This window comes from Elephas maximus, chromosome 10, assembly GCF_024166365.1.
Source record: "Elephas maximus indicus isolate mEleMax1 chromosome 10, mEleMax1 primary haplotype, whole genome shotgun sequence".
In the NCBI taxonomy this organism is placed as follows: domain Eukaryota; kingdom Metazoa; phylum Chordata; class Mammalia; order Proboscidea; family Elephantidae; genus Elephas; species Elephas maximus.
The window spans coordinates 75,390,411-75,408,112 of NC_064828.1; the positions used below are offsets into that span (position 1 = coordinate 75,390,411).

At 36.4% G+C, this 17,702-nt stretch overlaps 1 protein-coding gene across 1 annotated transcript in view; it reads right to left on the reverse strand.

Moving 5' to 3' along the window:
• Nucleotides 1-17,702, reverse strand: part of KCNH5 (potassium voltage-gated channel subfamily H member 5) — a 354,554-nt gene that overhangs the window by 299,480 nt on the left and 37,372 nt on the right. The window contains exons 3-4 of the mRNA XM_049899538.1: nucleotides 14,818-14,924; nucleotides 7,013-7,141 (exon numbers count right to left, since the gene is read on the reverse strand). Coding sequence (XP_049755495.1) covers nucleotides 7,013-7,141; nucleotides 14,818-14,924 — 236 coding nt within the window. The remainder of the gene's footprint in view (nucleotides 1-7,012; nucleotides 7,142-14,817; nucleotides 14,925-17,702) is intronic.

Sequence of the window (17,702 nt, forward strand, 5' to 3'; positions counted from 1 at the left end):
GACTAGAGTTATCGGTTTGGGGGGAAGAAGACCACAGAGGTAAAGTGCCATTCTTATCTCATTATATCAAGGGTATATATTATTAATATGACTTATCATTCATGGATGCTGTAAACCTTGATCATCTGACTGAGGTTGTATCTATCAGGTTTCTCCAGGTTTCTCTGTCTCCAAAGCTACTCTTTTTTCCCTCTTTTCCTTCTGTACTCTTAGGAAGGAAGTCACCATGCACAATCCACACTTGAGTTGGGTGGGGTATATGCTCCACTTCTTTAAGGGGAGAGTGTTTACATAAATTATTTAGGATACTTCTACATATGAGATTTGTCTATTCTCCCTCATTTGCTTATTTAGTCAACATTTATTTATATCACTATTGACTTATGGATATTTGTTTTACACAGTAAAACCCCCTGCAAAAGCTGAACCTGTGTAAGGCAGAAACCTGTCAGAGAAAGAAAACTCAAATATTTTCTACTAATAGAGAGCATGATAGAGAAGTGGTAAGACTGGACCCTGTCAAAGGCGGAAAACTTGTGAGGCCTGGAAAAACAAGACAGTCTCATCAGGTTCCAGCTCTCACAGGTTTCGCTCTACTTTGAGTTACAATACTATTTTATTTACTTTGTTGCTCAAATTTTTCCAGCCTAGACCCTTAGAGGAGCCCCGGTGGCCACTGGGAGCCCTTGCGGTTAGCTCATGGTCCCTTTGGCATACCCTATCTTGTCTGTGTATGTGTGTTCTTATAATTAGACAGTATTATAAGAAACCAAAATCTAGCTAGGTGTGCTTATTGCTACAGGGGTGCCATTGATCTTTGGCTCTGTTGAATAAGCAAGGAAGTAACTGTATGTGTACTAACCCATGTATATATACAGTTCTATAAATATTTCTGTATGTAACCATCTTTATCTATATTAAGCCAAACATGAATTCATACTGATGTTTCCAACTCTAATCTTTTACCATATGGATCATTCTAGCCCCTTCTCCTTATTTATCTCTAACCTCCCACTTCATCAGTGAGAATCCTGGCTCCCAGCAACAGCTATCCATTTACTTAATTGCTCCATTACAGTATACATGTATAGTGGATTCAAAACTGTTAACTCATATCTCAGTGGGGAAAAACTTTTCCAACTAGAGTACAGTGCTATACACATTTCCTTTTGCCTTTAGTCTTACAGATTTCACTCATCTGCAAAGTTATTTAGGTCAGCACCTTATAACCCCACCCTCTTCAGTAAGCTGTTTCATATACTCGTACTACAGTTATTTTGCCACACTCTGCATTCCCCTGGCCTCCGAAATATATACTTTTTTTTTTTTTTTGCATACGTTAAGGTTCACTCTTTGTGCTATAAAGTTGTGTGGGTTTAAACAAATGCACCATTCCTGAATCATAAAGAACTGTTTCTCTGCCTTAAATAATACCTCTGTGCTTCACCTACTCAACCCTCCCTATCCTACCCCAAATTTCTGGCAACCATTGAGCTGTTTATTGTCTCTATTGTTTTGCCTTGTCCAGAACGTCATACAAATGGAATCATTAAGTCCTTTCACTCTAGTTTCTTTCACTTTGCAATATGCATTTAAGATTCCTCACTGTCTTTGTGTGACTTGATAACTTCTTCCTTTTTACCACTAAATAGTTATTAGTACCACAGCTGGTTTATCCATTCATTCACCTACTGAAGCACATATTAGTTGCTTCCAATTTTTGGCAATTATGAATAAAGTTGCTATAAACATGTGTGCAAGGGTTTTTGTGTTGACCTAACTTTTCAAGTTAGCTTGGTAACTATCTAGGGGTATGAGTCCTAGATTGTATGATAAACCTATGTTTAGCTTTGTAAGAAGCTGCCAAAATATATTCCAAAGTAACTAGGTATATAATTTTGTCTTTTTTTAACACCAAAGAGGAAGACCTTCAATGAGATGGATTGACACAGTGGCTGCAAGAATGGGTTCAAACATATCAACGATTATGAGGATGGCACAGGACTGCGCAGTGTTTCATTCTGTTATACATAGGGTTGCTATGAGTTGGAACTGACTTAAGGGCACCTAACAAAGTAACAGCACCCACCAATGAATGACAGTTACTGTTGTTCTGCATCACCATCAGCAATTGGTATTGTCAGGTTTTTTGTTTTTTATCATTTTAGCCATTCCAACAGGTGTATAATCTCACTGTTGTCTTAATTTGCATTTCCCAAATAATAAATGATGTTGAGCACCCTTTTATATGCTTAATTGCCTTGTACATCTTCTGTGAGGTGAAGTGTCTGTTCAGAAACACCTCCAATTTTTTGTCCAATTTTAATTAAGTTGTTTGTTTTCTCGTTGTTAAGTTTTAAGAATCCTTCGCTTATTTTGGATATAAGTCCATTATCAGATACATGTTTTGCAAATATTTTCTCAGTCTGTGGCTTGCATTTCCATTCTCTTAACAGGCTCTTTTGTGGAGCAGGGGTTCAGAAGTTTTTAATTTTAATAGAGTCCAGTTTACCTACTTTTCTTTCATGTATCATGCTTTTTGTGAGGTATCTAGAAACAGAACACCAAATCTAAGGTTACACAAATTTTCTCCTATGTTTTCTTTTAAGTTTTATAGTTTTGCATTTTTTATTTAAATCTATGATCCATTTTGAGTTCATTTTTGTGAAAAGTGTTATAAAAAAATTTTTTATGTATCTAGTATAATTTTTTGCAATTAAAAAAAAAAAAAAGACATTGCCATTGAGTCAATTCTGACTCATAGCGACCCTATAGGACAGAGTAGACCTGCCCCATAGGGTTTCCAAGGAGCACCTGGTGGATTCGAACTGCTGACCTTTTGGTTAGCAGCCATAGCTCTTAAACACTATGCAAAAGACACCCAATTATTCTAGTGCTATCCGTTGAAAAGACTATCCTTTCTCCATTAAATTGCATTTGTACCTCTAAAAAAAAAAAAATAGCTGACTATATTTGTATCGGTCTATTTCTGGGCTCAGTGTAGTGTTCCACTGGTCTATTGTCTATTCTTTCACTAATGCCATGTCATCTTAACTACATAGCTTTGTAGTATCTTAAACTCAGGGAATGTGAGCCTAACTTTGTTCTTCTTCTTCAGCAGTGTTGACTATTCTAGGTCTTTTGCCTTTCTACGTAATTTTTAGAATTAGTTTGTCCATATCTCAAGAATAGCTATTTAAGACTGTGGTTGAGATTCTATTGAATCTATTGGTCAAGTTACAAACAATTGACATTTTAACAATATTGAGTCATCTAAAACCCTAGTGGTGTAGTATTTAAGAGCTACGGCTGCTAATGAAAAGGTCAGCAGTTCAAATCCACCAGGAGCTCCTTGGAAACCCTATGGGACAATTCTACTCTGTCCTATAGGGTCGCTATGACTAGGAATCGACTCAACAAGGGCAACAGGTTTGGTTTTGGTTTTTGGAATCCATGAACTCAGTATATTTCTCCAGTTACTTAAAACTTTGATTTATTTCATTAGTGTTTTATAATTTTCCATATGTGAATCCTGTGTATATTTTAAAGTTATACCGAAGTATATGATTTTCTTGGTGTTATTATAAATGATACTATTTTTCTCATTTCAAATTCCCATTCATTGCTGGTATATAGGAAAACTATTGACCTATTCTATGACCTTACTATACTCACTTATTAGTGCTAAGATTTTTATTTTTGTAGATTATTTGGGATTTCCTTTATAGACAATCATGTCATCTGCAAATAAAGATAGTTTCATTTCTTCCTTTCCAGTCTGTATACATTTTCTTTCTTTTTCTTATTGCATGAGTTAGGACTTTCAGTATGATGTCGAATAGGAGTGGTTAGCACATTCCTGTGTTATTCCTGATCTTAGAGGGAAAGCATCCAATCTCCGACTATTAAGTATAATGTTAACTGTCGATTTTTTAGATGTTCCTTATCATGTTGAGAAAGTTCCACTCCAGTTCTAGTTCTGTGACAGTTTTTTTGTTGTTGTTGTTAATCATGAATGGGAGTTGGATTTTGTCAAATGCTTTCTCTACATCAGTTAATATGATCATATGATTTTTCTTCCTTAGCCTGTTAATATGATGGATTATAATGAATGAGTTTTGAGTGTCGAACCAGCCTTGTATATGTGCAATAAATCCTTCTTGGTCATGGTGTGAATTCACCTTATATATTGCTGGATATGATTTTATTAAGAATTATTGTGTCTATATTCATGAGACATATTATTATTTCTATTTCTTGTAGTATCTTTACCTGGTTTTGGTATCAGGATAATGCTGGCCTCTTAGAATGAGTTAGATGAGTTCCCTTTGCTTCTGTATTCTGAAGAGAATGTAGAGAATTGGTACTATTTCTTACATAAATGTTTGGTAGAATTCACTGGTGAAATCACCTGGACCCAGTGCTTTCTTTTTTTGGAAGTTTATTAATTATTGATTTAATTTTTTTAAATAGATAAATGGTTTTTCAGGTTAGGCAAATTATCTATTTCTCCTTGTGTGAGTTTTGATAAAGCATATCTTTCAAGGAATTGGTCCATTTTATCTAAGTTATCTGATTATGATATTCCTTTTTTATACTTTTAATATTCATGGTTATCAATAACGGTAACTCTCCTTAATTTCTAATATTGGTAATTTGTATCTTCTCTCTTTCTTCTTGCTTAGCTTAGCCTAGCTAGAGGTTTATCAATTTTATTGATCTTTTAAAGAGCTAGCCTTTGGCTTCACTGATTTTCTCTACTATTTTCCTGTTTTCAATTTCATTGATTTCTGCGCTAATCATTATTTCTTTTCTTCTTCTTGCTTTAGATTGCTCTTCTTTTTTACTTTCCTAAGGCAGAAGCTTCAATTATTGCCTTGTATCATTTTGTAACATTCTTTCTTTCTAATAAATGCATGTCATGTTATAAATTTCCTTCTAAGAAATGTTTTTGTGGCACCTCACAAACTTTGATAAGTCATATGTTCATTTTCACTTAGTTCACAACATTATTTAATTTCCATTAAGGCTTCTTCTTTGACTCAGGAGTTATTTAGAAATCTGTTGTTTAATTTCCAACAAATTTTTCATATATTTGGGGGATTTTCTAGTATTCTCTTTGTCAGTGATTTCTAGTTTAATCTCACTGTGGTCTGAGACCATACTTCGTTTGATTCCAAGTCTCTAAAATTTGTTAAGGTATATTTTATGGCTAGATTGCGATTTATCTTGGTAAGTGTGTCATATGAACTTGAGAGAATGTGTATTTCACTGTCTTTGGATGGAGCACCATGAATTTTAAAACAAACAAAAGAACATTGAACCTAAATACTATCAGAAGACTATATTACTAACAAAAATAGCTTTTAAATTTATCCTAAATTTCCCAAGCACTGGGTCTACGTTTTCATGCTCATTGTGAAAAGGCAAAGGGACAAGTAGTATGGGTCCAAAAGTGAACACTATATTCTATCTTCCAGAAGATAACTGAATACACATCACATTTTTAGCAACATTCGCAAGCAAATTATTCCACATCATACTTTAAATGGTTTTCACATTGTAAGATTTCTCCTCTTGCAATTTGATGCTACCAGAAACTGAGCAAGTACATATTATATATGTGAATTCATATGCAAAGAATAAATCTAATGAAATGTTTTATATAGTTATGATTACAGTTGGAAAGACTACAACTTCTATGCCAGGTTTTTTGTGAAGTAAGAAAAGGCAACATTTGCCAAATGCAAAGAGGAAGGCATTTCATTTTTAGTCTCCTAAGAGATTATTAAAAATATTTCATAAAGACTAGTTCTATGGGTATTTGAAAGCCTCTATTAATATGACATCAGTTTCTAATCTAAACATAACTGGAGAGAATGAAATAAGAATAAATTAGATTTTAAAAAGGGTAAAAGTACGTGCCACTGATTATTGGTTTCTGTAGCAGTCTCCCTGTACACTACAGTCAAGAAAATTGGAGTCAAGATGTTTGAATTTTGCCAGCTGCTATCTCAGCAACAAAATTATCCTTTACATAATCCAGGATCATCTACCCAAGATAATTTCCTACCTACAACAGTCAAAGAAATAAAGGGCAAAAAGTAACTTGAAAATGTCAACTAATCAAACTCTAATCAACTCTTCTCTTAGAGACCAAAACCCATTGCTGTCAAGTCGATTCCTACTTATAGCGACCCTAAAGGACATAGTAGAACTGCCCCATGGAGTTTCCAAGGAGCAGCTGGTGTGTTCCAACTGCTGACCTCACCCAAATTATCCCATAAGTTGTTATACTTTTTGTTTCTAACAAAAACAGCAAAAAGTGTTGAAACCTCCCTTTATATTGGTTCTAAGTTAACAACACTCTATGAAATTTCATTCTCCTATCTTAATTCCCCCTATTATATTTAAATTGTTTTTGTTGTCATGGAGTCAATTCCTATGGTACCCTGTGAGTAGAACTGCCCCATAGGGTTTCCAAGCTTGTAAATCTTTATGGAAGCAGACCATCCCAGCTTTCTGCTGAGGAGTGGCTGGTGAGTTTGAACTGCCAGCCTCTCTGTTAGCAGCAAGCACTTAACCACTGAGCCACCAGGGCTCCTTATATTATTACCTAACTACTCTTCCATCTTTGGAGCTCTGGTGGTGCAGTGGTTAAAAGCCTGGCTGCTAACCAAAAGGTCAGCAGTTTGAATCCAGCAGCCACTCCTTGGAAACAAATCTGCTCTGTCCTACAGGGTGGGTCGCTGTGAGTCGGAATATACTCCAGGGCATTGGGTTTGGTGTTTGGTTTGGTTTATTCCATCTTTGCTACTTTCATTCAAACAACGTGATGAAATAAAATGGATCTGGGTGATTACTAGTATGAATCTGAAGCAAATAAAGGGCCACAATGTAAAATGATGTTTTTCAGTTCAACCGGTGAATTTTGTTAAAAAACGAAGATGATAATGATGACGACGTCTTTATGTGGCAGGCCCAGCTTAAGAGTAATTCCATTGAAAATTACCTTTTGTTGAATCATCCTCTATTGGCTGTTTAAACAATGTAATATCCTTGAAAGTGCACAGGAACAAGACCACCTTTTCATGTTCATTTCTTATTGGTGCAATTTGCATATAAAACCAAACAGGGGTTCCTGTAACAGACAAAAAGAAAAAGGACAATAGAATGTGATACAGCCTCAGAAATAGTTTGGCCTCTGTCTTTTCTTTCAGCTGCCAAGTGCTATGCCAGATAATTAGTACCAAAACAACAGTATTTTAATTGCTGCAAAAAATTTTTAAACCTCTAATTTTGTATCAACTATTGGTTGTTCAAAAATTGATAAGCATAAATTTCAAGTCAAAATATCGAAATTCTAATGTAAAGCACAGGGTGTCATTTCAGCGTTATATACTCAGAATCTATTCTAGTACCTGGCAAACAAGGTTAAAAAAAAAAAAATTTTTTTTTTTTTATAATTACTGCATTCAATGATAACCAATTTGTTGTTATTGTTATTAAGTTGAAATGGTATTTCTTTTTAAAAAAAACCGCACCTCATCCAAAATTAAGCAAGATCTGGTTTTCTCTGGATTTCCTTTTTTTTTTTTTTTTTTACTCCTTATGCCTTGATTTATTTTGACTTTCTGTCATCCTTCATTTAGTTTGACTTCCATGCTATGCTAGGTTTCACGGAAGCAAGTTTGGAAGTAGGCATAGGTGAAGAAAAACATTGTCTTGGTAAGTGAACAGAAGTTTTCTCCAGGATACAGCATTTAAACAAAATGCTAGGAGTGAGGTGGGAGATCACCAAGGGAATTATAAGCCTTGCCTAAGAGCTCTACAGAACCTGGTAAAATACATGGTGGAAATGATAGACATAGTCGGGGAGGGGTACTTGCAAAAAAGTTTCCTTTCTCAGAAGTAATTGAAGAACAGCAAGGAGGTTGTAAGCAGATACTTTTAAAGGAATTATTGGCATAAAAGAAATGCAGGAAAGTTGACTTTGTTTTCCACATTGTTGATGGCATTAGGTTGAAAGATATAAAGAGTCATAAGTAGGTTCCAACAGCTCAGCTGGAAATGACTGAGGACAGGCCAAAGAGTTTGAATGTTGAGAAGGAAGGAGTGTCATGGTGGGAAAACAGCGAAGTTTGGAAAAACTTTCCTGTGTAAATGAAGAGCCAAGAGCAGCCCATGTTATTTGCTTAAGGACGCAGGAAAGATAGAAGTAGACACGTAAGGAAGGGAGTGAATTTTTTCTTTCATCACATCTCACTTGTGTAGGTGGGAAGGCATTGAATGTAGAAATATAAGAAGGTCTTGGATCAACAAGATAAGTGAAAGTTCTCAGGGTAACAGAAGTTGGCACAGCCGTGAAGAGACAGCAGTTCCAAAGGGTGACAGAAAGAGCAGCTTTAGGTCTTATTTCAGCACCAAAGAGACCACAGAACAAAACAAGATTCCATTTAAGACACATATTGTACCTCTTGATTACATACCATATTCATCAATGACTGAATAGATATTTCTCAGTTCAAGAAGTAAATAGTTAATAGAGGAGGTTTAGGAATGAGACAGATACAGATTCTAATCCTGACTCTGCTACTTATTAATGACCTGACACTGGGCAAATTACTTAACCTTTCTGAGCCTCAGTTTTGTCATCTGTATAATGGGGATAATAATAGTACCATATCTCACAAGTCCATTATAAGGATTAGTTAAAATGAATTAGCATAATAACCAGCTTACTGGGAGTATTTACTAACTGGCAGCTATGAGCAATATTTTTATTGTTGTCTTAATAGCCCTGTCACAGTGGGGTGCTGCTAATATTAGCAGAGACTCAGGAGCTCAAAGGCAATCTTGCTACTTGAATAACTCCAGCATCACTTTTAGGTCTGGGTCCCTAGACAAATGCTGCTCTCACCAGCTTTCTCTTTGACAGGCTTCCCAAGTATGACCTCTCTTATCTGCTACTCTCATCTTACCATTTTGAGAGTACGTAGTTGTTTCCAATTAACTGCAACAGCCTGCCTGACACCCTGATAAATATTCCTCTTGGAGTAACATCTGAAATGCTGTCTCAATCACAAGGCTCTATCACTGGTAAGATGGCAGGCTCTATGGCTTCAACTGCATTCCCCTACATCACGGAAAAGAGAAGGTCATCAACACTTGATGCCTGATGTACACAGAGCCCTACCTAAAACTTCTGAAGCAACTTTAAAGGAAAAAAAAAAAAAAAGATGTCCCTAGTCCTTGAGAGTCTCAGGCATTTTCACAAACCACTGCTTCCTATCTCTCTCACTCAAAGCATGAGGCTGGACTCTGTCATCTCGTCCTTCAAATAATGGCTCCTGCAGACACCAGAGGACACAGGGTTTCAAAGAATTCAAGGCTTAAGATTTGGATAGTCAGAAACTGACATGTCAAATAAGCTCCCTTTCTCAGAATTAGATGAAGATGGCAGCAAGGAAGTTGTAAGCAGATTTTTTTTTTTTTTTTTTTTTTTTTTGAGGAATTATTGGCTGTAAAAGAAATGTAAGAAAGCTGACTTTGGGTTCCACATTGTAAAATATCATATTTTCTCCAAGCCACACTGCAATGAAGCCCCTTCAAATATTCTACCTGAAAAACATAAATGTTTTTGCTAGGTTTGGGATTTGGGGAGTGAAATGTGCAGCTATTAAACAGTCTCTAGGTGAGAGTGAACAGACTTTTACTGGCTTCTTAAAAACCAAAGAAGCAGCACCTTCCTACCTGTGACCAAGAAAAAAAAAAAAATCACCTAATGTTACAGAGTCGTTACGAGTCAGAATTGACTCGACGGCAGTGGGTTTGGTTTAGTTTAATGCTACCACAAAGGAGAATTTGCCATTTATACTTGACCGCTGGACTCAAGAGATCAGAGCATTAGAGAGAAGAATTTTCTGTGAGAATATCCAGCTCTGACACCCAGGTCCTTTGCAACCCCAAGGATATGGCCCTTTGCATAATGAGTGCAGGATGAGACAGGTACTGTGAAAACAATTGTACCATCTCCCAAAGAGGTTTGTTCTTGGTTTTCTTTTTCTTATTTTAAACAGTGTGCCCAGGAACTGTGAGTGATGGGCACAATTTTACACATCAACAGATGCAGCCGCTAGCAGATACATGACCTACGGCTGTTCCAACACAGTGAGCTTGTCAATGAAGGCAGAAGGGTCATAAACAAAGAGAAAAGGGCATTAAAAATAAGTAGTTTTCCAAGGTCTTTTAGAAACCTGCACAGAAAGAGATGATGTTAGACTTCGTGACTCTCTATGAAAACAGCAAGTTTTAAAATTCTGGCATAGAGCCAGAGCACTGTCTTCAAAATTGCTTTCAGATACCATGGTAGATTTTTTCCCAAGCTGGGACACAGGGTCAGACTTCCACTAGTAAGCTGAATATTTACCAGATGGTTGGTTTAAAAAAAAAAAAAATCCTTTCCATTCTGGATTTGAGGTTTGGGGGGCAGTGAGTCTGAGATGGTTAGGCAGAGAGGCCTGTTGCTGGAAACATAGAGCAGCGCCATGACATTGATTACTTCGAGTGGTTCCCTCAGTCACAGATCTTCCTGTGTGTAGACAGAATGAGCCATTTTAAATCATCACCCAGAGCTACAATTTCTTTCCCTACAGTAGAAACAGGCCCCTGCTAGTCAGAGCACTGGACCTAAAGAATAGAGACTGCAAACTGAAATGCCAATCATGGCACATGTGAAATAAGAACTTCAATTTCCCCATTTGTAAAATGGTGTTTAACCTAATTACTTAATGGAAGTGTTGGGAGGACTTGGCATTCAGGCATTTCCAGGCTGTATTCTACAGGCATGATTTCTTCTTTGTAACATAAAAAAAAGTTACAACCCAATCTACAGCGTCAACATAATCCCAATCAAAATCCCAGCAAATTATTATGTGGATATTGCAACCTGACCCTAAAGTTTATAGGGAAAGGCAAAAGACCAAGAACAGAATAGGAAGCAAAGAAATAAACCAAATCAAAATGAAACCCGTTGCTGTCAAGTCAATTCCGACTCATAGCGACCCTACAGGGCAGAGTAGAAGTGCCCCCACAGGGTTTCCAAGGAGTGGCTGGAGGATTCAAGCTGCCAATCTTTTTTGCTAGCAGCTGAGCACTTAACCACTGTGCCCACACTAATACAGTCAATTGACCTTTGACAAAGGAGCAAAGGCAATTCAATGGAGAAAGGATAGTCTTTTCAACAAATGGGACTGGACAATTGGACATAACACATGCAAAAAACTGAATCTAGACATAGAACTTACATCTTTCATAAAAATTTACTCAAAATGGATCACAGACCTAAATGTAAGATGCAAAGCTATACAACTTCTAGAAGAAAACATAGGAGAAAATCTAGGTAGCCTTGAACTTAGCACTGCCTTTTTAGGTACAACACCAAAAGCATAACTCATGAAAGAAAAAAATTGATGTTGGACTTTATTAAAATTAAAAACTTCTCTGCAAAAAGACAAATCACAGACTGGAAGAAAATATTTACCAAACACTTATCTGGTAGAGAACTGTTCAAGTTCAACAGTAAGAAAACAACCCAGTTACAAAAGATCTGCATCTCACCAAAAAAATAACCAAATGGCATATAAAAAGATGCTCAACATTTTATGTTATGTGGAAACTGCAAATTAAAACAACAATGAGATACCACTAGGGAGCTACTAGAATGGCTAAAATTCAAAACATTGACACCACCAAATGCTGACAAAGATGTGGAACAGAAGAAACTTTAGTTCATTACTGGTATGAACGCAAAATGGTACAACCACTTTGGAAGACAGTCTGGCAGTTGCTTGCAAAGCTAAACATAGGTTTACCACCTGATCCAACAATATCTCCCCTGGGTATTTACCCAAATGAGAAAAGTTATGTCCACATAAAAGCCTGACCATATGTATTTATAGCAACTTTATTCATAATTGCCAAAACTTAGATACAACCAAGATGCCCCTCAATAGGTGAACAGATAAACTGTGATACATCCATACAATGGAGCATTATTCAGCGGTAAAAAGAAATAAGCTCTCAAGTTAAGAAAGACATGGAGGAAAATTAAATGCATATTGCTGAGTGAAAGAAAAAAAAAAAAAACCCAGCGACCCTATAGGACAGAGTATGTAAAAGCTATATACTGTAGGATTTTATATTATGTAAAAGCTATATACTGTAGGATTTCAACTTAATGACATTTAGAAAAGGCAAAATTATAGAAATAGTAAAGATAACAGTGGTCGCCAGGGGTTTAGTGGGAGGGAGGAAGGGACGAATAAGTGGAGCACAGGACATTTTAAGGGCAGTGACAATATTCAGCATGATACTGTAATGATGCACACATGACATTATGCATTTGTCAAAACCCATAACTATACAACATAAAGAGTGAACCCTAATGTAAACTGTGGACTTTAGTTAATAATATTGTATCAATATTGGTTCACCCTTATAACAAACATAGCACACCAATTTAAGATTTAATAATATGAGAATCTGTGCAGAGAGGAGAACTATATGGGAACTTTCTGTATAATTTTTCTGTAAACCTAAAACTGCTCTAAAAAATTAAGTGTATAAAAAAATACATACATAAAATTTCCCAGGGGGGGAAAATTCACAAAAATACACTTTTGGAGGTTCGGTTAATGTTCAAAAGTTTTTCACCTAAATATTTACAAAATTTTTAAGGAACTAATTTTTAAATCGAGCCCTGGTGACACAGTGGTTGAGAGCTCAGCTGCTAACCAAAAGGTCAGCAGTGTGAATCCATCAGACACTCCTTGGAAACCCTATGGGGCAGTTCTACTCTGTCCTATAGGGTCGCTATGAGTCGTAATTGACTGGATAGCAATGGCTTTGTTTGTTTGTTTGTTTTCCTTGTTTATTTAAACATAAAATTCCATTATAGTACGTGGACAATACCTATGCTTCACATTAAAGCAAAAAAATAAAGTAGATATTACATAGAAAGGAGATATGAGTTTCAATCTATAGTGCTATGGGGTGTATTTCCTATTGACTAGGTTAGCCACCTAGCACTTAACCACTGTGTCACCAGGGCCTGAAAATACCAGAGAGGCCTAAACAAAGGTAATATAATTATTTCAAGCCACTAAATTAAGCAAAGTACCTGACCACCCATGTGCACCCTGCAAGGAGATTTTTGGAAATGTAAAATTCAGGTTACTGCTAACATGGTTTAAAGAAATAAGCAAAACTGAAATTTCTCTAAGGTATTTCCAAGAAATTCAGACACTAAGGACTTAGTTTGATGTTTTAAAATCAGGCAAAGATTTGTTTATTCTGTCTAAATGTCAGGGTGAATGGCCTCAGTAATATTCGGTAATATGGAATATCCTTAAATTGCTTGCTAAGTCTGGGATTCATACCTAATCCTTTAAGGAATAACAAATTTATCTGAAAATGAAGAGGTTTTGGCATATAGGTCTACTATGAGTATTCAGTGTGTATTTGGACCCGATGGAAAAGACCCAGAGAACCTACATCCTGCCTTTTCTCTTGCAGAGGGCAGAGCTGATCACTTAGAATAAATTGCCTTCTGGGTGACACGCCAACCCAACATTTGGCTCTGAATTCAGACAGAGATGCCACTTTGGCCTTGATTCTAAAATGAAAGATAATAAGACATTCCTAGGTAAAACCACTAAAGACAAATGTTCTCATTACCAAGTGCACTACTCCAAAGCAATCCCTGTGGTTACTGTTAGCCCTTTGATAGGTTATTAGTAAAAAGAGAAACCTAGTATCAATTCCTAACATTCCGTAGAAAACAAATGTTTGCAGTGAAATGCAGAAGCTATTTTGCTCCACAAGATCCAGCAGCCATTGATCACGGAGTACATGTTTCTTGTTGAAGTCAGAATGCAAACTGGGGAGAGTTTAGTACCCATCGATTTCCACTGAAGTCAATAGTGAGCTCTGGTATCATTGACTATTAATACCAAATAAATTGATCCATCTTATGAAGCGACTGTTGATTTAAATAAAGAAAGAAAGGAAAATTTGGGGAAGCAGAAAAGAGAGACAAGAGTAGATGACTGAAGAAAGTGAATTAGGAAGGTGGACTTAGGTGATGACTGTACTAGCTTCGTCGTTTGTTTCCCTACCCCCCAAACCTTGATGGAGAGTCTACATCATGAGATCTTATTTGAGTATATAATGCACTCATAAACCCCATCCTGAAGAACAGCTCATAGCAATAAATAAAAAGTTACCAGACGTAACGGCCCATTCTGAAAGTAATGACTACTTCCACTAGCCTTCCACACGAGACAGTCTGAGATCTAGCAAAAGGCAATATTGGTAAAGATTCCTCTCAAGTAGATACCATATGTTCACATGTTACCTACTACCGTGTAGAAACATGACCACACATACCCACTGACAGCAATCACCTTTTCCTATAATCACAAGTAGGAAAAAAATATTTCTCTATGATTTTAGTTGATGTCATATAATGGAAACATTATTATAAGTATTACTTACAAAATATTTTGCTGTCTGACACAAAAAGATAGTTACATTTAAAATATACCATATTTTTCTTCCATTCCTCAAAAGATTGCTTTTTATAGATGGAATTATTTATTAATTTTGTTATCTAATTTCGCTAGCATCCCCCACCTCTGCCAAGAGAAGAAACAATAAGAGTTTCATATTCTCTCTATATTATAGTTCAACTACCACTTATTAAACCATAACATTAACAAAGAGCTGGCACATCTTACTGGTAATTTAGATACCTACTGTTTTTCTTGTATAGAAGAACTTCAAAGCAGTTTGACTCATAATTGTCAAAAGTCTGCCTGACTTTCTCAATGGTCTTCTTGTCAGTCAATTCCCCATACATAAAACTGGAAGAAAAAAAACCAAAACAATTCATTTCAGTTTTGTGTTGCTTTTTAAATGCTACATAAAATTACATAGTAGTCTTTGTTTTATTTAGTATTCAAATCTGGTTAGAAAAATTAATATTGTCCCCACAAAATGAACTGAAATATTTAAACCACATTTTAATCATGGTACCACATGATTGTTGAACTGTTTGCAAAAAACTTGCATTAATAGTTACTTCATACATACATACACATATACACACACAAGGACAGGCAATCTTCCCTTTACGCAGTTGTGACATGCATGGATTTCAGTTAGCGTGGTTCATTTAAATAACACCACTTTCCCAACAACATAGTCCAAATTTCAGTTCCACAGTATATTAACTGTGAGTAATTCCACAGAATATAAATTTCATGGTTAATCTTCTATTCACAAATCATTAGCCAATAACATGCTCATCATGATCCTGACCAGTAACGCCACTTTTTTCAAGTCTGTTGGTGATTGATCATTGCATATCTGTTATTCCGTTCATACACAGACAGCAAAGCAGGCAGCTGTGTTGCTTCCATATCTCACAGTGACAAACTCATGTGATATTTTATGAAAACTGATCACTGAAAGCAAGAACTAGCCAACAAAGATGAAAGTGCAGCAAAGAAATTAAAAATGACAATGCTGGAAGTGAAATTCAAATCAAACATAAATGAAGTTATATAAGAAAGAGATGACTATGGAAATGTTGGCATTATTGCCATTTGGAAGACTCTAAATATGCAGCCAAAGGGACTTAGTGAAGGTGAGCTTATCAACATAAATAAGAAAAATGATTGTGATGAAGAGGATGAAGATATCCCAGAGATGGTGTCACAGGTGAAAAACGTGACCCAGCAATTCCATTCCTAGGTATATACTCTAGGGATCTAATAGAAGTGACAAGAACAGACATATGTATAACTATGTTCATCACAGCACTATTCACATTAGCAAAAGGATGGAAACAACCGAAGTGTCCATCAATGGATGACTGGATAAGTAAAATGTGGTACATGCATACAATGGAATACGACTCCAAACCCAAACCCAGTGCCATCAAGTCAATTCCAACTCAGAGCAATGCTACCAAGGACACAGTACAACTGCCTCATAGGGTCTCCTGGTGGATTTTGGTAAGCAGTGGGGCTCTTAACCACTGTGCCACCAGGGCTCCGGAATACTACTCAACAATAAAGAAAACAAGTTCCTGAAACATCTTACAATGTGGATGAACCCAGAGGCTATTATGTTGAGTGAAACAAGTCAATCACAAAAGAACAAACATTGTATGTTTTCACTTTTATGAAATGACATGAATAGGTAAATATACATAAACAAATGTTTATTAGTGGTTACCAAAGATGGGTGGTGGGGGAGAGACGGTTTCACTGTCTAGATAGTAGACACTTGTCGTATTTGTTGATAGGAAAGATAACACTGAACAAGGGTGAAGTGTGCACAGCTTGACCAAGATAAATGATGTCACTAAGACACACACACACACACACACACAAAGAATCTTTTGGTAATAACTCTTATAGCACATAAAATTTTGCAAAAACCACCAAAAAATATATGTGCAAATATATTTGTACGTATGTAGGCATACATGTGCCACATGAATCTGTCAGTTTGTCGTACTGTGAGGCCTTGTGTGTTGCTGTTATGCTGGAAGCTGTGCCATCAATATTCAAATATTGGCAGGGTTACAGATGGTAGGCAGGTTTCAGCTGAGCCTCCAGATGAAGACACACTAGAAAGAAGAACCTGGCAGTCTACTTCTGAAAAAAAATTAGGCAGTGAAAACCTTACGAATAGCAGTGGAAAATTGTCTGATATAGTGCTGGAAGAGGAGTCCCTCAGGTTTGAAGGCACTCCAAAGACGACTGAGGAAGAGCTGCCTCCTCAAAGTAGAGTAGACCTTAATGACATGAGTGGAGTCAGGTTTTTGAGACCTTCATTTGCTGATGCAGTATGACCCAAACCGAGAAAAGGCAGTTACAAACATCTGTTAATAATAGGAATATGGAACATACAAAGTATGAATCTAGGAAAATTGAAAATCATCAAAAATGAGATGGAATGCACAAACATAGATATCCTAGGCATTAGTGAGCTGAAATGGACTGGTATTGGTCATTCTGAATATAACAATCACCTGGTCTACTATGCTAGGAGTGAAAAATTAAAGAGGAATGGTGTTGCATTCATCTTCAAAAAAACATTTCAAGGTCTATTATAAAGCACAACACTGTCAGTGGTGGGATAATATCCATACACCTACAAGGGAGACCAGTTAATATGGCTATTATTCAAATTTATGCATCAACTAAGGCCAAAGATGAAGAAATTGAAGATTTATACCAACTTCTGCAGTCTGAAATTGATGGAACATGCAATAAAATGCATTGATAATTACTGGAATTACTGGAAATTGGAATTCAAAAGTTGGAAACAAAGAAGGATCAGTGGTTGGAAAATACAGCCTTGGTGATGGAAACGGTGCCAGAGATCATATAATAGAATTTGGCAAGACCAATGCCTTCTTCATCGCAAATACCTTATTTCAACAACATAAACAGCAACCGTATACATGGACCTCGCCCAATGGAATAGACATGAATCAAATTGAGTACATCTGTGGAAAGAGATAATGGAAAAGCTCAATATCATCAGTCAGAACAAGGCCAGGGACTGACTGCAGAACAGATCTTCAATTGCTCATATGCGAGTTCAAGTTGAAGCTGAAGAAAATT